General features: G+C 45.8%; 1 protein-coding gene across 1 annotated transcript in view; it reads left to right on the top strand.

Annotated features, from left to right (window-relative positions):
* LOC147901234 (uncharacterized) overlaps positions 1-21,003 on the top strand; it is a 242,280-nt gene that overhangs the window by 88,935 nt on the left and 132,342 nt on the right. Inside the window, exon 7 of the mRNA XM_087376453.1 lies at positions 18,750-18,874. Within this exon, the coding sequence (XP_087232579.1) occupies positions 18,750-18,874 (125 nt within the window). The remainder of the gene's footprint in view (positions 1-18,749; positions 18,875-21,003) is intronic.

A 21,003-nucleotide genomic window follows, 5' to 3' on the forward strand; every position in this document is an offset into this window, starting at 1 on the left:
TGGGCGGACCAAGGAGTCAAAAAGCAACCCTTTGGTCCATGGATCTTGAATGTGAGAGCGAAAGCACTATCTCTCTAGTCTAGCCAATGAAGCATATCCTTTGCTTAGGTGTGCCTGCATCGCGGGTCTCATGGTGAAGATGAGTTCGGAAAAGATGGCCCCTAGATAAGTGTATGATGAAACTACTTCAACAGGGGACCCATCAAATGTGAAATGCTCATCATGCATGACGACTCGAGATGTATTGAAGATCATAACCTTGGTTTTATCCAAGTTGACCTTCAAATCATGAGACTCACAAAAGGATTGTAGTGCGTCAAGGTGTCTCTCGAGCCCAGAGGAAGACAAGAGAGCCACGTCATCTGCATAAGGTAATATCCAGATCAGCGTGCCCACGAGAGAGCAACCTACCCCGCCCTATGCCTGCATCACTGTCTCGAGCTCGTTGATGTAGAGGCCAAACACCTTGTTTGACCCCAATAGTGCTCATGATCTCGTCTATCCATCCAGATCCTGTCCGGACTCTACCTGAAACTCGCTCATAAAGTGCCATGACAGCCCAAATGATCTCCTGGTCGTAACCCAGATCCTGTAGGCGTTGTACGAGGCGGGCTCTCGGAACAGTGTCAAATGCCTTGCGGAAGTCCACAAAGCAACAATAAACCCTCTACTTCCGTGCCCTCACCTCCTCGATGATACATCTGAGCGCGAGAATGTGGCAGAGGGACTGTGGCTGGGAGGGAGCAGCAGCCCAAGAGGAGGGGCTGGCAGGGAGAGGAGGAGGGAGGGGAAGGGAAGGGAGGGGAGGGAGGGGAAGGGGGTGTAGGACGGAGGGGTAGCAGGGAGCAGCTCGGACAGGGAGCTCAGCAGCCAAGAACCAAAATCTCTTTACCATCTAGACATAGCATTTTCATTTTCATATTATAAAATTGAAACTTCAAGAAAACCTTGGAGTTTATGATTTTGTTACCAAAAAGATTCTCGAGACGCACCCATATCTCCTTGGCCGTTGATTCCAAGTCGATGTGATGAATCAAAGTATCATCGAGGCAAAGTCCAATGATAGCAATAGCTTTTGAATTGCATTGCTTTCATGACCTGAGTTGTTGAGGATCCATTGTGGAAGCGTCATCCTCAATAGCATCCCATACATTTTCTTTCATGAGGAGCAACTGAACCATAGTTTGCCAAGTAGGGAATCCTTCCCCCTTGAACTTCTCCATGAGCAATGAGTTTGAAGAAAGAGAACTCATTGTGTACCTCGGAAAATGGAAACTTCAGTCTTCAGCACTTTAGGAGATGAAACTGAAGGCTGGAACTGAAGGCAGAAGATGCGGAGGATAGAAATGTCATCATGAGAGATTTGGAGCAGCAATTTGTGGGCGAAATGAGGTCAGATCAGTTCTCTTCAAGTAGGCCGTTTCTTAAAAAACAGGCTCCAAATGAGATCGTTTTTAGGGCGACCAGTAGTAGAAACATCTGCACAACAATAAGTAACTATTTACTTCACGAAAACACCCCCAAAACAGCAAAAATGAGCTGTTTTTAAGCAAAAAACCGGGCTGTTTTTTAGCAAAAACGAGCTTTCCCTTTCCTCTACGAAGACTCCCACTAATGCCCATAATAATGGTGAACGAGTTGCTCCTTCTCCTTTAGTGCTAGCCTTTGTCGTGGCTGAGTTTGCCCTTCACCTCCGGAGTGTGGACAGAAACTCAGTACGAAGACTTTGTATAAATGGATGCTCAAGTATGTGTGGGTGTGTGGATTTGTATGTGTGAGAGCATACTTTTATACTATGGTCTACACCCACTATTGGGCACCAATGACGTCAGTGGGGATGTCATAGTAGCTAGTCCCTGCTATGCGTAATGGAGTTTATGGTTTTCAATCTTATGAGTGACTCTCATGAGATTGAAACTGCACTATGTTGTGTTTTTAGAGAATGAGTTTGGGAATGTTCCTGGATTCATCTAGGTATATGCTCCTTTGTGGGTAGCAAACCAAGCTCCATAGATTTCAAAGGTGAGGCTAAGATAGGAGAAGAGAACAAGATGGGGAGAAAGGAGTAGAAGGGAGCTCAATCAAGGAGGAGAGGATGACTTCCATTTGTGGGCTTCCCTCATCCTCTAGACTGAGCATAGAGAAGGGAAAGGTAGGAAAGGAGGCTCTGATACCACATGAAGGTGCATGGTGGAGAGGGAAAGAGAGAGGGTAGGCTAGGAAGAGAGATAATAATACTCAAAGAGAGACATAATGAAATGGAAATGAAATAGCAAGACAATGAACAAAATGAAAGTACTCACATGTAGATCAAAGAGCTTGTAGGCTTGATACTTGATTGATTTAACACTAGATAAGTACAGCTCTTATATAAGAGCGCACACACAGATATGAATACCTATGCATATGGGATAACTCCCAATGTGACACGTTGCATCCCATAGACTAGAACTCACACTAGAACATACTAGAACACACCAAACTGACTCAACTTGGCTTCATATTCTAACACCCTCCCCCTTCCCTTTGTCTTTCGCACCTCCTTCTCGGTGGAAACGCCATTGCAACGATCTGGTAGGCACTCGAGTGACACGAGTGAAGGCTTTATTACGCAATGCTCCCACAAGGAGTAGCACGGGAGTGAGGAACTCCGTCGGCACATTTCTAGCATCCCCACGACACATGTCTCCACCAGACAATTCATCTTTGGCGCCATTGTTGCCGAGAAGATACGAGGTATGATTTTGTGTTTGTTTAGCTTCCTTTCATAAACAACCCATTGCACATGTCCTTAGGCCTTGTTAATGGAGATTAGGAGTGGATTGGAAGTGGAAAAGAGTGAAGAAAGAGTGATTTTAGAGTAGAAAATCTTATTTTTCAACTTTCTGTCCATAAAGCCATCTTCATGCATCTAAGCTTGTTTTTTATTATTTTTTGATGTTTGTTTATACAAGAAGGCAGCTAGAATGATTGCTAATCTGGTTGTAGTTGCAAATCCAACTAAAAAAACTTGAAAATGAAGATTGGAGTTCAATTTTAAAGTGGTTTTAGGTGCTTGACAGGCCAACTTGTAGAAACCACTCGTTTGTGTGCCAAAAGTTATTGTTTTGTGATGTTTTTTGTTGTGGCAGATAGTTTAGGTCCTTACCAACCCCCCTATGCACAAAAACTTGGAACAGAACTTGAAGAACCACCAAGAATCATCAGAACGGAGTCGGTGACATTGCGTGTTCCCAGACATTTCCTATTCCGACTACCCATCGCCTTAGCTCGCTATCTCGTCGACATGTCGCCTTAGTCTCTATCCCGCCGACCTGACACATGTTAGTCACCTAACCCGTTGCCTTAATTATGATGTGTCATGGTTTGCTATCCCACCGGCCCAACAGGCGTTGACCCGGCTCCATAACCACGATCCCTCAGATTGGTGCCATTTTGGTATCCCTCCGAGGCAAGATATCCCACCGGTGGTTAACCCTACGACCGTTGCCATCTTTCCATCCCATTGACTTGAGTTATCACGTCGCCCGTTGCTTTAATGTCAACCCGCCGACTCGGCAGCATACCAACCCCAACCCAACCCGCCAACACGTGTCATTGCTATCCCGCCAACCATTGCCTTAAGGCTAACCATCCGACCCGGCGGCATAGAGTCAACCCTCTGAACAGAGGGATAACTCTAGGAACAAATTCTCTAACAAAAAATATAGAACTAAATTTGAGCTAGGTTATACCTTCGTAGGGATCTCATACATTCACTTGAGGTCTACGAGAATTTTGCTCCAAGGAGCTTGAGTCCGAGGACAGCATTTCGAACTACACGCAGCCCACCTTCGCCCCCCCCCCTTTTTTTTTTTTGGAGCGAAAAGAGACTTTTACTAAGTATTGAAGAAAACTGTTAGAGCAAGCTCCATACGGGATACACCATGCAATGCATGAAAAGCTCAAGAGCCAAAAAGAAAGGATTGGGGCTGATAGTGCCATCTCAATCCAGTAGAAGCCTCCAAGAAAAAGGAAGAACCCCTCAGAACTCGAAGAAATGCAGTCCTCCTAGAAGAGGCTGCCCGTGAAGGGCCTTGCATGCTAGCTTAAATGGCTATCAAAGTGTGAACTGTGTCAGTCCAAATACCCGTGAACACGTGACATAGAAGTGAACAGGGGTGACCTAGGAGTGAACAGGGGTGACTTGGAGGTGAACATGGGTGACCTAGAGGTGAACATGGGGAGGTGACATAGGAGTGAACAGGGGTGACCTAGGAGTGAACAGGGGTGACCTGGAGGTGAACATGGGTGACCTAGAGGTGAACATGGGGAGGTGACATAGGAGTGAACAGGGGTGACCTAGGAGTGAACAGGGGTGACCTGGAGGTGAACATGGGTGACATAGAGGTGAACATGGGGAGGTGACATAGGAGTGAACAGGGGTGACCTCGGAGTGAACACGGGTGACCTCGGAGTGTACAGGGGTGACCTCGGAGTGAACAGGGGTGACAGAGAGGTGAACATGGGGAGGTGAACATGGGTGACCTCAGAGGTGAACATGGGTGAACACGGGTGACAAAGAGGTGAACACGGGTGACCTCGGAGGTGAACATGGGTGACAGAGAGGTGAACATGGGAAGGTGACATAGAAGTGAACAAGGGTGACCTAGGAGTGAACAGGGGTGACTTGAAGGTGAACATGGGTGACCTAGAGGTGAACGTGGGTGACCTAGAGGTGAACATGGGGAGGTGACATAGGAGTGAACAGGGGTGACCTAGGAGTGAACATGGGTGACCTAGGAGTCAACAGGGGTGACCTAGAGGTGAACATGGGTGACAGAGAGGTGAACATGGGGAGGTGAACATGGGGAGGTGACATAGGAGTGAACAGGGGTGACCTAGGAGTGAACAGGGGTGACCTGGAGGTGAACATGGGTGACAAAGAGGTGAACATGGGGAGGTGACATAGGAGTGAACAGGGGTGACTTGGAGGTGAACATGGGTGACCTAGAAGTGAACATGGGGAGGTGAGATAGGAGTGAATAGGGGTGACCTAGGAGTGAACAGGGGTGACCTGGAGGTGAACATGGGTGACAGAGAGGTGAACATGGGGAGGTGACATAGGAGTGAACAGGGGTGACCTAGGAGTGAACAAGGGTGACCTGGAGGTGAACATGGATGACAGAGAGGTGAACATGGGGAGGTGACCTAGGAGTGAACAGGGGTGACCTAGGAGTGAACAGGGGTGACCTAGAGGTGAACATGGGTGACAGAGAGGTGAAGATGGGGAGCTGACATAGAAGTGAATAGGGGTGACCTAGGATTGAACAGAGGTGACCTAGAGGTGAACATGGGTGACAGAGAGGTGAACATGGGGAGGTGACATAGAAGTGAACAGGGGTGAGTTGGAGGTGAACATGGGTGACAGAGAGGTGAACATGGGGATGTGACATAGAAGTGAACAGGGTTGACCTAGGAGTGAACAGGGGTGACTTGGAGGTGAACATGGGTGACCCAGAGGTGAACATGGGGAGGTGACATAGGAGTGAACAGGGGTGACCTAGGAGTGAACAGGGGTGACCTGGAGGTGAACATGGGTGACCTAGAGGTGAACATGGGGAGGTGGCATAGGTGACCTAGAGGTGAACAGGGGTGACCTAGAGGTGAACAGGGGTGACACAGAGGTGAACATGGATGACCTAGAGGTGAAAATGGGGAGGTGACCTAGGAGTGAACAGGGGTGACCTAGGAGTGAACAGGGGTGACCTAGAGGTGAACAGGGGTGGGGTGACCTAGGAGTGAACAGGGTGACCTGGAGGTGAACATGGGTGAACAGAGGTTCAACCTGAGTGATAGGGGTGAAGAGGGATTAAGGACAAGTGTGTGCCAGAGAAGGCAAGGGCTGTTTCCGTCTTGCCAGAGAAGGAGAAACTCAGGTTTTATTGATCTCCCACCTAAGAGTGCAACTGGGCAGAGAGTAGAAGCTTGACAGGGTTAGGAAAGGGAATACATTGTTTTTTTTTTTTTGAATAAATAAAATTCAGCTAATAGGAATGGAAATCCTTATCGAAAGAGAGAGAGTCAATGGGGATGATACTTCTTTACCCATGAGCCATTTACAGGTGCTGGTAACTTCTTGCCCTCCAAGGTGGCCAAATAAACCCCTCCACTGGGAATAATCCTTGTGATAAAGGAGGGCCCTATCCAGCCACTAACAAATTTGGGTTTATGCTTCAGGAACTTATTGGAATATAACAAGACCAAGCTGCCAACTTGGAATTCCCTCTTCCTGAGATTTCTGTCATGCCATGCTTTCTGCCTTCTTTGCCAGACTTCCTGAGCAAGGATCGCTTCATGACGATGTTCATCCAAGGCTTCAAGATCCCATAATCTCTCAAGTGTGCATGCCTCCAAGTTATCATCCATCTCTGCCATGGCCCTAGTGGTCTTCATGTGGAACTCATAGGGTATAACTGCCTCCAAGCCGTAAACTAGCTGGGATGGTGAATATCCAGTGCTAGCCTTGTATGCTGTTCTGTAAGCAAAAAGAGCGGTTGGTAGTAGAATATCCGAATTTGCCAAGGATTGAAGGCATAATCGAGCCACAATACGAGACATGGTCCGATTGGAGCTCTCAGCCAAAAACCATTGGCTCGAGGGTAGTATGAACTAGAGGTCTTGTGAACAATTTGCAGTTGGGTGATGAGGTCAGTAATGACATCATTGAGAAAGTGGGTACCTCTGTCACTCATCAATTCCACAGGACATCCAAACCTAGAAATGATTTGATCATACAAGAATGAGGCCACAACTTGAGCAGTGCAAGTCTTCTCTGCCTTAGCCTCCACCCATTTAGTGCCATAATCAGTAGCAATCAGAGCATACTTGTTCCCTCTTCGAGTTGCAGGAGAGATGGGTCCAACAAAATCCAATCCCCATCTATAGAAGGGTGGTATAGGGCTGGATGGCTGAAGGGGAGGTACTCCCGTCGGGTAGGCTTCGGCCCCCCTCTTTGACATGAGGCGCAGCGGCGCACATAAGCATAGCAGTCTTGGAATAGCTTTGGCCACCACAACCCAGAGTGCATTATCTTTCTAGCAGTGGCCTCTGGTGCCATATGACCTCCCCCCATTCCTGAGTGAGCCTTCTGAAGGATGGCTTGTGTTTCATGAGGGAGCACGCACCTCCTTAAAATGTGGTCCTTCCCCAACTTGTACAGCTGACCCGCGATCAGTTTGAAAGGAGCAGCCTGAACAATCTGCCTCTGCTTTTGTGCTGGAGTTAACCCTTTGGGGAACTCCCCTGTAGACAACAAGTGTACAATGTTTGCATACCATGGGGGAAAGCAGTCCACAGCAAACAGGCAGTCATCTTTTGGTACTGTGGCACCGACACGGAAGAGGCCCGCATCTGGAAGGTCATCATCAACTCCTATGGCTGCTTCACCTGAAGAGATCCTTGACAAGTGGTCTGCTGGTTGATGCAATCGGCTTGCTCTCACTAGGATGTCGAAGTCAAACTCTTGAAATAGAAGAATCCACCTGCTCACTCTCCCCCCAAGCGTTGGTTTGTTCAGTAAGTACTTGAGAGCTTGATGATCAGTAATGATGATAAACTTACTGCCCAAGAGATAGTGCCGATACTTTGTCATGGCATAGACCATGCCCAAGCCCTCGTGTTCAATGGTGCTATAGTTTCTTTCTGCTCCATTGAGTTGTTTGCTTGTGAAGTACACAGGTAGGTCGAGTTTGTGCTCTTCATCTGGTTGGGCCAATATCGCCCCAATTGCCAGCCCACTTGCATCTACATGCACATAAAAAATGACATCCCATTGAGGTTGCCGCAAGATGGGTGCCTTTACTAGACGATCCTTGAGGTTGTCAAACGCCAGTTGTTGAGGTGCCCACCAATTGAAGGACTGCTTGCTCCTGCCGACGAAGGAGTTCCGTCAACGCCCTATGTCGGCATAGGACCTGATGAATCTTCTATAATAACCCACATGTTCCAAAAAGGACTTGACTTCTCTGGGTGTGCGAGGAATAGGCAAGGTCAATATCACTTCCACCTTTGCTGGGTCCGTGGTCATTCCCTCAACCGAGACGATGTGGCCAAGGAGAACCCCTCGCAAGGCGAGGAAGAAACATTTGTCCGGATTCAAGCACAACCTAGCTTCTCTGCACTTATCAAAAACCCACCTCAACTTAGTCATGTGATCAGTCTGAATAGCAGGTTCGAGGTGAGAAGCATTCTTACCATTGAACACAGAGAAGTCATCCAAGAACACCTCAAGGAACTTTCCGATGTTCTCTTGGAAGAGTTTGGTGACAAGACGTTGAAACGTGGCCGGTGCATTGCATAGACCAAAAGGCATCATCCCGTAAGCATAAGTTCCCCATTGGGTGACAAAGGTAGTCTTTAACTGATCTTGCTCTCGCACCCGAACCCGGTGATACCCACTGTATCCATCCATGAAGGAGTAGAGAGCATGTACGGTTTCTAGCACCCTGTCAGTGAAGAGGAGAGGAAACCTATCCCGACGTGTGGCGGTATTCAAACTCCTATAGTCGACACAAAGTTGGAGTTTTCCAGTCTCTCTTTTGGGCACCACTACGATGCCACTAAGCCATTCGGAGTAGTCAACAGGGTAGATCAACCCTGCTTTCTCCATCTTTTGAATATCAGCATGGACAGCCTTGCCATAGTTAGGATTCATGCGATATGGTCCCTTGATCACCGGCTCTGCTTCCGGATATATATCGATGCGATGTTCCATGAACTCAGTGGGTACTCCCTTTAAATCCTTATATGACCAGGCAAAGACATCGACATACTCTTGAAAAAAATCAGACAATGGAGCAAGGAGATAGTCGTGTTCCCAGACCCAACTGGCTACCTTAAGATGTCGTGGTTGGTCTTCTATCCCAATGTTAAGATACCTCCAATCCCTGGCATGGTCAACCTGAGGTATGCTTCCTCATGTGGAGTTGTTCGGTTCTTCTACTCCCACTGCTGGGTGCGCAGGAGAATCATCCAAAGAAAAATCCCTCACTACTTCTTCCATCCAAGAGCTCGGATAGGACGGTTGGATGTCTTCTGGAAGTGGTTGAGATGTAGAGGCAGCACTTGGGCCCATTCTCTTTTTTCCTTTTTGTGCTTGCTTGAGCATTCCTCTGTATGGTAGTCCAACCACCTCGTATGTAGTTTCGGGAACCTTCTGTGTCGTTGGGGGGTCAGCTTCTGACATGTATAAGTCGAGTAGAACAAGGTCCGCGACATCTTCTTCTCCCTGTATGCTGTGGGCTTGCCTTGAAGGTCTGAAGTTCCAGACTCCAGTGTGAATGTGGACGGCTCCTTCAAGTTGTCCAGTCTCTTGACCCCTCCTAGGTTGGTCAGGTTGCACAATGGATTCAATAACCCTTCCAAGAGTAATTTCCGGCACCGCCTGCCTTTAAGTGACATCAGTAAGTAGGTGGTCATCCTTTTCTTCTGCAGATCCATGAGTGTCTTCTCCAATACCATCATTGTGCTCAGCCAGCCCATCATCTATGTAGTCATCTTCTTCTTCCATAGATTCATGAGTGTCCTCTTCAGTACCATCATTATGCTCCGCCAGCTCATCATCTTCTTGCATAGCATCCTCTTCCTCCTCTGTTGTGACCCCATGGTCATTTTCTTGGTGTGAGGCATCCATGTCGTGTGCCTCCATTGCTTCCATTGCTGCTTCATGGTCTTGTCTTTGAGTCACCCTGGTGGCCTCCCCACCACTTGGTCTGGTACTTGTGGTCATCATTAGCTGATACATGTGGGGATTATTAAGAAGACCAAAAGGCATCTGTTCATACATGAGATCAGCCAAACCGGAGAGGTTTCCTGGCCCTCCTCTTGCGCATTACGTGAAGTACCAAGATGGGCTTGAGGATCTTCTTCTGGACACAACTCCACCATGTTGATGGCTAAGGATCCTAGGGCCCCCATCCAATCCAAGATGACAACTTCTTCCTTATCTGGTCCAGCATGTTCCAACAAGTACGTCAAGCTCTCACCATCATCTCGTGCTACTGTTACATAGGTTTCACCTTGGAAGGGTGAGTCCTCCACATAGGCCAACTCTTCTTTCTGTAGGGGCCAATCCCCAAGTGCCCATCGCTCCTCTTCCACCCCTTCTTCTTCTTCAAAATCCTCTTCCCCAAGTTCCACAGGTCGGTGACGAGCCCTTCCAGTAACCATGTCTATTTCTAAGGGTGTGGATCCCAAAGGCAGTCGAACTTCATCACTTGACCAATCTTGAATGGCCTTTGCTGAGCGTAACCATGGTCTACCGAGAAGTAGAGGATAAGTCTGCTCACCCTCCGTCATATAAGTACAATAAAATTGGACAGGAATGTAACTCCCCCAATCTTCATGTGAACACCTTTGACAGCCCCCATAGGCTTCACCTTGCGTTGATCCGCCATGCGTACTTGAAAATGTACGTCAGTTGTCAATTTCAAACCCAGCTGTTGAAGAGTACCTCTCGGCATGATGTTCACTGCTGCCCCACCATCCAAGAAAACATCTTTCAGCTCCACCCCATTGATCTCCACTGTGAGCTTGGGACTTTGTTCACATGTGAGGGTTAGATGCTATCTCTAGCATAAAACTAGTAGTTTCTCAAAATTTCTTCATCTCCTCCATTTTCCTCCTTCCCCAAATCTTTGAGAGCTTTGTTCTCTGCATTCAAGCGACCATTGCCCAAACCCTTTGAGCTGCAAACTCCTCACGTATGGGCGAACTTCTAGCTGCAAGCATTCATAGAAATTTCGACTGTACGTGCAACGCCAACACTCACACTCCTTGACAAACTTTCGTGCAATGCCGCCTCTATACTTTCCTATCTACAAATTCCTCTGAGCCCGTGCTGGACGACACTGAGGGCAAGCTGCTATTGAAATCTGAGCTCGTTTGGACAAGAGAGGGAGGAGAAAACGCTGATAAACCAGTCAGTTTTCTCAAGTATCTACAGGGTGACCTGGCGCAACATCTCGCCCCTCCTTGCTGGTAGCCCTTCTCTGGTATAAGGCCCTTCTTCCTGCATAAAAATCCCCTTGAATAGAGCTATGAGCTGTGAGAATTACACCCTCCAAGTTCTGGTCTCTGTTTTGGACAGTTTTGACAATGTTGTGAGTTTGATGCTACATTAGATGCTACTTTAGCATTTCTGATGTTTGAAAATGTTGAATAGCATCAGTACAACTGTGGCTACAGCTTTCCTTTAAGTTGCTATACCTGGATTTGCTTGCAATACTTTCATTTAGCCACCTCTATGAAGCATGCAAGTGAAAGCATCATTTCCATTATGATTTGTAGTATGGAATTTGGTTACAAGTCTTTGCTACACTAAATGCTTGTACCTTGAAAATTTTTAACTCTTTCTAGCCTTGTAAGAGAGTAGACACTGTCCATGCTGGGTTAGACCCTCTCATGGCTACCTTCATGAATATGGGTAAGTTCAATGGTAAAGGCTTTCACACATGGCAGACGAAGGTTAAGTTTGCATTGATGAGGGAAAACCTCTGGGGGCTTGTCAAACCTGCTTCAAATTCTTCTTCAACAGCCTCTAATGCTAGAGAATCCTCAGCTCCGACATGCCCGGCAAGAGATCCTGCTAGAGAGGAGAAAGCCTATGGCATCATTGCTCTTGGCTTATGAGATGACTATATTCATCACATTTCTGATGTAGAGTCTCCTTCTAAAGCTTGGCAGAAGCTTGACATTATTTTTTGTGCTAGCTCTCACATCTCAAAATTGTCACTTAAGATTGCTTTCTTTGAATTGAAGATGGCTAGTGGCACTCCTTTGGCTGCCCATGTCAATTATATGCGGAGTCTCATGACTCAACTTGCTTCTATCAACTCTCCAATCACTATAGATGATGCAATAGCAGTGTTGCCTAAAAGTATGCCTAAAGATTATGATCATGTTGTTACCACTTTGAAAAATCTTCCTAATCCTACTCTTGAAGGTCTTATTACTGCTCTTCAAGAAGAAGAAAGGCACATGGAACTCCGGAGAGGCAATGACATAGCCTATGCCATAAAAACTCAAAAGGGAAAGTTTTCACCTTGTAAACATTGTGGGAAGACTAATCACCTCTCAAAAGATTGCTTCAAGATCAATCCTTGCAAACATTGTGGCAAAAACAATCACCATGAAAAGTATTGTAAAGCCAAAAAGGAAGCAACTACAAAGTCAGAAACTGCCAATCTACTTTCAGTTGATGTGCCTCCACAAGATGAGGCCTCCTATGAAGACTATGCTTTTTAAGCACTTTTTTGTTTATCATCACTTGGTCAAATTTTGAGGTTCTCTGCCTGGAGTAGTACTCCAAAAAGAATATGTTATGTAAATCACCTCTGGTCACCATATGATGTAGACCATGTCATATGTGTTTTGTCTATCCCATTTCTGTGAACCGAGATCCTAGCCGTAGATTTATCCTTGACCACCATGAGATGGCATGAGAAACTATGAGACTAGATGTATCCTTGACACTTCAAGAGGCAAACCCTTGAGGGAGGGTATGTTGGGATAAGTATGATCAAGGGCTTGCTCTATGGTGCATGTGTGCATCTAGGGGAGTCACATGTGTGTTTGTGTGTGTTGTAAAGGCACATCAAGTGCTATGATGTGTCTAGTGTGTGACCTAACTGATGATGTAAGACAAAGGCAATCCCACTGATGTAGGATTGATTCCCACTGATGTAGGGGCTGATTGCCACTTATGTAGGGAAGGTATTACCTTCTCCCCCTTTCTATAAGAGAGAGACCTCTCTCTCACAATCATAATAGAGAACTACCATCTTTCTTTCATTGGGCTCTCACACCTCTTGCAAGATGCATCTATTCTATCCTACGGGATTCTACAGGTTTGTCACCCTCCCCCGCCACTACTACATCAACCATGTTGACTTGCGATGTTGATTCCCTTCTGCCATTGGGACAATCTTTGGTGTAGTGGTCATTTGTGTTGCACTGTGTACAAGAGGGTCCCCCGAATGGTTGTGTACAATCATCTTGGTAATGGCCGTACTCGCCACATCTATAGCACATGATGGGCCTGCGAAAGTTGGTACCTCTGCCTCCACGTCCACCTCGGAACCCACCCCGTCGACCGCGGATATAAGGGGGTCCATATCCACCCCCTGACATAGGTGGTTGATACTGTGCATAGTAGGGCGGAGGATAGAAGTATGGAGCCCTAAATTCACTAGGAGTAGGAGCTTGGAGCAAAGGAGGATTAGGAAGTAGTGGAGGTGGAGTGATAGGATGGGTGGGTGGTTCAGGTGCCTTCACAGGGGCTGAAGCTAGGGGTACTGGCCCTGAAGTGGTCAGTGTAGCTTTGTTGATTGTAGCCACCAGAGTGGTTCTCCAATTGGATACTCCGGTAGAAGCTTCCTCACCCCCTTAAGATACCTACACTCAGAGGCATCATGTCCATGAATTTCACAAAATGTGCAAAAGGAGGTCGGGGTGGGTACCTTACGCTTCGATGGACATTCCTAGTAGCCATGGCCAGAACCCTTGCAGTCGGTGCACCAAAGACCACTTCTTATCTGAGCTTCAAAGGGTGACGGTCCATCCTTTTTTGTTCTATCTTTCAGACCTTCTTTGATTTCTTCTAATTCCTTCTTGAGTTGCTGCCATGCCTGTGAGCCCTCTTCTCTCGGAAGTTGGGTGGTCTGGGCGGGTGTTGAGGCAAAACCTAACTGGGACCGTTCCATCTTCACCGCTTCCCTCAGAAATTCTTGTAGTGAGGCATGCTCAGGGAGTTTGTCAACCAGCCTTATAGCAATGGTGGAGGGTAAAGCCTTCGAAAACCACCCCTTTATGACAGTGTCATAGGGTGGCACCGACATCTTTGCCGCCAAGACCTCATCCTTGTGTACATCTCAGAGATGCTTTCTCCAGGCTTCATGGTGTCAGTGGATAACTCTTGGACAATCATGTGTTCGAATTTTTCCAACTTGAAAGTGCGTAAGAATTCCTCCCTTAGGTTTGTCCACGTCTGGAAGTGGTCCGGAGGAAATTGACTGTACCATACATCCGTGGCATCCTCCAATGACGAGGGAAAGATGTGAAGGAACGCATGCTCATTCTCCACACCTTTAGCTCTACATGCTGTGAGGAACTTCCTCACATGAGCTTCCGCATCCTCATGGAGGTGGCCTTTGAACTTTTGAGTCTTCACGTGGACCTTGTTGAGTAGCTCGAGAAGTCTAGCTCTGTCTGGAGGACTAAGAATGGCCATCCCCACCGGAGAGGTTGGAGAAGATGCAAGTTGAAGTCATGGATGAGTAGACAGAAGGGAAGGAAGGAGGTGGTGGAAAAGGCAACACCGGTGTGGATGGAAAGGGAGATGAAACCATCATGGCAGGTAAAGGCATGGCCGGAGCAAAAGTACCCCCCAATGGGATAGATGTAGAAGAAGGATTAGCTAGGAGCCCAGAGCTATGCATAACAGATGAGGTAGCAGCTTGTCCACAAGAGGTTGAGGCGGGAGCAGATGGAGTCACCACTCCGGTAGAAGAGGTGGTTGATGAAGACATCGTTGCAGGAGGAGGAGAGGGGCTGCCTTGACCTTGATGAGTCCCTGAGGAGCCCTCGTCCTTAGTACTTCTTTCACCTGTTCTCCGCTTTGCACTTCTTCTTCTCCGGAGTCCAGATCTGAGCACCAGTGTTCCTGTTGATCCAAGTCAATGAGAGTGTCGATGAAGTTACTTGCTCTGGCTACTGCTCCAATGGGCTCACTATGTGCTCGAAATGAGGACTTCGCAAACTTAGCTCGCACGTAATGCTTCTTGTACCTAGTTTGGTCTGCCGGAAGTCTTTTCTCCACTCTCCTCAAGTACCTCCTAGTTCTCTCACTAGCTCCTTCAAATGTTTCAAAACTACTCGGCATAAGACCTCTCTCTAGGACCCTAGATCACCACTTCACTTGTGCTACTCAACACCAGCAGTGTCCCACCGTGATCGCCATAAACTGTCTGAGGGGGAGGGGTTCCTAACACTTCAGTAAGTATTACCGGAGACCTAGGGCCACTGGTGCGAGAAGCGAGTAAGACATGCCATAAGTGTCACTGATGGTACGTAGGCGAGTGCTAGTCGATGGTGTCAACTATGTGCAAGCAGTAGATGGTGTTAACTATGTGCAAGCAGTACAAGTGCTGAAGTGATGTGAGCAAGAAGACGACCAAAGCGAATAACATCAAAAAAGCCAACCCTCGACATGAACGGCAAAGAACTTCAACCACATGACATAGGTCCGTTGTACCAGGTGAAGGGAGAGGAGGGGAGGAGAACACAACGGAAAGAGATTTTAGAGTAGCGAGCAAAGATGGGCAGTAGCATAACTCATGAGAAAGCAAGATGACTGATACACCCGGAGAAGATACACACAAGGCGAGCTCTTGACTCTAGCCTCTCACTCCTTCACTCACGCCTCTCGCCCCTCCTCCTTCTTCTTATTGGATGTCTTCTTGCATCCTTAGCCATCCTTAGCCATTCCACCGTTTATGGGCCGCTCTGCCCTTGATGGCTTCGACAACACTCCAGCTTGTTCTGGGTCAGTGAATCCCGTGCTTCATGTGTTCTCCTGTCTATTCCATGCGCTCCTGACACTAGTTGGTTGCGAGGGTTGGTGCACCACCTATATCTCTTAACTGTTGGACTGCTTCCCCTGTGCATCAACGAGTACCGCATGTGTGCCTATGCACTCTGCTGGACTACTTCCCATGTGCACCAACATGTGTATCCCATGTACCATTGCGCCAGTACTTCCCTCTGATCAACTTTGACCATGGTGGGTCGAGGTTGAGGTTTGGCACTCTTTAGTCATGTATTGCTTCCGTCATACCCAAGTCATATGTCCAGGTCAAGTCATGTCCAAGTCAGGTCAAGTCATGTCCATGTCAAGTCATGTCCAAGTCATGTCCATGGCATGTCCATGTCAAGTCATGTCCAAGTCAGTTCCAGAGTGACCAAGATGTGAACATATGTGAACACGATGCAACTAGGTATGACCAAGGTCTAACAACTTGGCATGTTGCTGAGGTGACCATGATGTGACCCAGGTGTGACTCTTGGTGGGAGTCCCGGAGACTTTGAGTACAAGAGCGTGTCTCTCTCCTCCAGTGAAGCAGAATACAAAGCTGCAAATTCAGCCACCATGGAATGTATGTGGTTAAGAAAACTTCTTCATGACTTGCATCATGCTCAAGATGGTGACTCAACTCCGATCTTCTGTGACAGTCAGAGTTGCATTGCTATTAGAAACAATCTTGTATTTCATGCTCGCATGAAACACATAGAAAATCATTATCATTATGTGTGGGATTGTATCACAGATGGCTTCATTGATCTCACATATTATTCCACTGAGAACAATGTGGCGGATATCTTCAGTAAAAGCCTGTCAGCACCTCTCTTCACACGACATCGCCATGGCTCGGGGATACGAGACATTCAAACAATGTCAAGGGGGGTTGTAAAATGACATTGTTTTCTTTTGTACTCCCATAGATTGCTATATCCACATGTGGATGAATTTGTGCAACCATGGTATTTAGGTACTGCAGGTGCCCCTGAGATAATTCCAGAGCATTTCAGCCATATCATTGAGGGGGAATTTGAAGAGATATATGCAATGATATGTTGGTGTAGGATGGACTAGGACTCAGTCTATTTTAGAGTTTTTGTATGCTCTAGTATCTGGACTATATATACCAAGTACTTGTACTTCATTTGTTTGAACATTTCAGCTGGAGTTCACTTGTGTTCACTTCTTGTTCTCTTGTGTTCACAACTCTTCTCCATTCTTGTTCCTACACAAAGTGGAATAAAAAATCTAGGAAAAGGATGAGTCGAGTTCATTTCAACCACAATGAAACCATCATACCATGGGATCAAGGTTGGGCCCAAATACTCTAGACTCTATTCAATCACTGCCTATGTGGCCTCTGATGATGTAAGTTGGAGAAGGAAAACCCCCTCCCCCATAGATGGTGATCTCCTGGATATGGGCAACCTCAAGTGCTAAACTATTATGGATCGAATCCCAAACTTGTCACGATGGAAGCCTTGTCCTGTAGATCTTGAGTACCTACTCGTACCTCCTGTTAGTCCTTGGAGGAAAAGAGATGGGGATAGAAGATGCTGCCATTTGAGCTCTTCTGACCAAACCAATTGGTCACCCTCTACAACACCTTTCCTAGTCAAATAGAAAACTCCAACACTTAATAGCCAAAAGAATACAAGAAAAAAGAAAGCGGATGGGGTGCGACAAAGGTCAAAAGGGAAGGGGAAGGGGAGAATCTAAAAAAATAGAAGGGAAGAGGACAGGAAGAAGGGGACTTGCAAGGGAAAAGAGGAAAGGGGAAGAAAGGAGGATGGGTGAGGAACGAGGGCTCCCCAAAGGGGTGCATATTTGTCAAATGAAGATTATGTATGTGAGGATTTGGCTGGGCTAATCGTAATTGTACCTGATAGGGGTGGGTAAATCACTTGGAACTATGAACTTTGTGGAACCATTACTACAATGGTCAAACATGCATATAGTCATGTAAAATATCAAATCAGATGGCAAGCAGCAAGAGTAGGTTTTTTAGTTTTCCCGTTTTTGTGCTCAAGACTTTGTTATATGCTATAACATACAACTTCCTTGAAGCAAAAAAGAAAAAACCCATAAAAGCATTAACTTACTGACACTTCTACATATAAGATAACGTAAATAATTTTGACACTAGAAATAAGAGATATGTTTATTTATATCTACCTTATATACATAGATTCAATTGTATTACTCTATTAGATTTGTTCTAAAATTTTCCAAGCAAGAGTAATATTGTGCTTACAAGTATATACAATGTCGCCAATGTCCTATGCTATTTTCACTACTTCCTTGTTTGCATCTTTGGGGGTGCATTGCTTGGTTGTCCCACAAGGACTATTTGCGAGGCTCATGCTTGGTTTATTCAGCAATATATAGCTTCTTGTTTTGGCAGAATTAGCTTCCCTCTACCATCGGCAACAAAGCGCCATGACATATTTTGTGTGCCCATTTCTCCTTGAATCTTGATCCTCACTTGCTCACTGAACCCCGAGCAAGCACGTGAAATTTTGGACTCTGCACACATAGTCTGGGCAGATTAGGATCTTCATTTGTATCTGGAGTTATGAAATCCTTTTCTCATCTATTACATGCAGTGCCCAGTAACTTTATTCACTGCATGGGAAAGTGCACCCAATAGATTTGAATGAAACATAATGCCTTAATGATAACTCCCTGAAATACTAACATATTGCAAGCATTATTTCAAGACATATGTGTTGGCAGCACCTTATTTTGATACAAGCTAGATCAGGCAAAACCATCCTCAGCATTGTTATCAAATTGTAGAAATTGTTACATTCAATAGGTTGCCATGGGCACTGGGCTGAAAGTTGTGAGCATGCCTTCCTCCATTTTTTTAACATTTCACAAGTTTTCTTCTTTCACTGAACAAAGAAAGAAGAAAATCAATATAAGTTTGATGTCTAATTATAGCTTTTTATCTTCTTAAATGCAAAGGGAAGAACTGTTGCAGAAACCATGGATATAATTATGAATAAAATCTTCTAATTAACTTTATAGAGAAGCATATATGAGCAACATGAAGAGAATCCTTTCTCATTTTATATCGGAATTTCGATACAATTTTGCTCAAGTATTTTGAAACATATCCCTTCTTTAGGCCATTTTTGAAGCTATCAAGAGAAGCATGGAGCCACTTGAGGATGTCATGTTGCTTTCAATAGTTTTGCTTTTCTTTTATTCACTCATTGGACTTCAATTTTTTGGATCCGATCTTGCTTATAGGTATGTATCACGAAACTTACGCTTGAAAAACCCAAAATTTAATACATTCACATATGAAATCTAGGACATTAAAAGTGAAATAAAGAGCTTTTTTCTGCATGTCAAAATGTATTGGTCAATTGTATTTCTAGTAGCCCAAAAACATGTGCTTTAAAATAAAGGCTACTAATCAATATGGGTATTGTACAGCATCTTCAACGAATGAGCTAGTTCTTGTTGGTTTGCGCCTTGCATTATCCTCTATCTTCTGAAACAAAACCACACCTTCGATTAGTGAGTCACTTGTATGTAAAAATTTCTTTAAGCGCGAAACATGAAACACTGGGTGCACCTTACACCCCTGTGGTAATTCTAATTTATAGGCTACCTTGCCTATTTTCTTTAGAATTAACCACGGCCCACAATATCGAGGTGATAACTTAGCACACTCTCCTGAAGTTAACGACTTCGAGTGCGAAGGAACTCTGAGAAAAACTTTTTCTCTTTCCTTAAATTCTCTTATAGACCGGTTTTCATCCGCATACGCCTTGGCTCTATCCATAGCCTGACGGATATTAGCTCTCGCAAGCGCTAGCATCTCCCGCATCTGAACCACAAAGTTTGCGGCACTAGGCACTTTCTGAGGTATTCCAACTATAGTTGGATTTGCTGGTCTATAACCATAGTTCAGCTCAAACGGACTGAACCCTGTAGAGGAATGTTTTCTATCATTGTAGGCAAACTCTAACAATGGCAACCACTTGTCCCATGTATGTTGCCTCAATGACACATATGCCCTCAGCATATCCTCTAAAGTCTGGTTGACTGTCTCCGTCTGACCATCCGTTTCAGGATGATCGCCACTTCTCATTCCCAACTCAGTCCTTAGTGTCTCAAATACCGCTATCCAAAAATGACCGGTAAATCTGACATCTTTGTCTGACACCATGGATCCAGGCAATCCATGTAGACGAAATATATGTCTAATAAACAAATCCGCCACTTGCGGGGCACTAATAGACTCTCTAGTCGGAATGAAGTGAGCCATCTTGGTTAGACGATCAACCACCACAAGGATAGAATCATATCCACCTTGTGTCGTAGGCAGCCCTACAATAAAGTCCATGGAAATGCTCTCCCAATTACTTAGTGGTATCTCCAAGGGCTGTAAAAGTCTGGGTGGCTTCACCCGCTCGGCCTTGCTTACCTGATAGGAAAAACACCGTGTCACATATTCATGAATATGCTTTTTATCTTTGGCCAAAAGAAATCTTGCTTCACGAGATCATATGTCTTCTCGACTCCTGGATGTCCCGCACATGGGCTATCATGGCACTGTCAAATGACTCTCTGCCTAAGATCATTCTGACTAGGTACTACAACCTTGCCATTTCTTTTCAGCATACCATCCCTTCTGGTATATCTTGCAGATGTTTGGCCTTTTCTGGATGCCAGGTCATCCTTTTCTTTCCCGGGTCTAAACACATGAGATTTAGGCCATAAGCTCTAGACAAACTCGTCCACCTTTTGAGTTTCTCTAATCTCGGTCATTAGAGCACTCTCTAATACCGTAAAACTCATATTGTGCAAAATGCGAGACAACGCATCAGCAACCTTATTATCCTTCCCTCTTCGGTACCGAATCGTCAAATTAAACTCCTGCATGAGCTCCGCCCACCTAGCTTGGCGGCCCCTCAAGTCAGGCTGTTTACAAAAATGTTTCAGAGTATCATCATCCACATCCACATAAAACTCTAAACCATACAAATAATGCCTCCATGTTTTCAAAGCATGGATAACAGCATACAACTCTAATTCATGAGTTGGCCAATTCCTTTGAGAGGGAGAAAGCTTCTTGCTTTCAAAGGCTACTAGCCTTCCCTCTTGAAGGAGAACTGCTCCTACCGCAATGCCACTTGCGTCGGTTTCCAGGAACAACGGTTTCTGGGGATCAACTATTTTTAACACCGGTCCTGTGACCACAGCTTGTTTTATGGTGTTAAAACTTTCTTGTTGATTCTGTCCCCATATAAAAGGGACTTTTTTTGAGGTCAGATCAGTCAATGGCGATACTATTTCGGAATATTCTTTGATATGCCTTCTATAAAATTGGACAAATCCCAAGAATAACCGCAACGCGGTCAGACTCT

The sequence above is a fragment of the Dipteris shenzhenensis genome, chromosome 6 (assembly GCF_047967505.1).
Source record: "Dipteris shenzhenensis isolate YYH24624 ecotype China chromosome 6, Dip_SZ_1.0, whole genome shotgun sequence".
In the NCBI taxonomy this organism is placed as follows: domain Eukaryota; kingdom Viridiplantae; phylum Streptophyta; class Polypodiopsida; order Gleicheniales; family Dipteridaceae; genus Dipteris; species Dipteris shenzhenensis.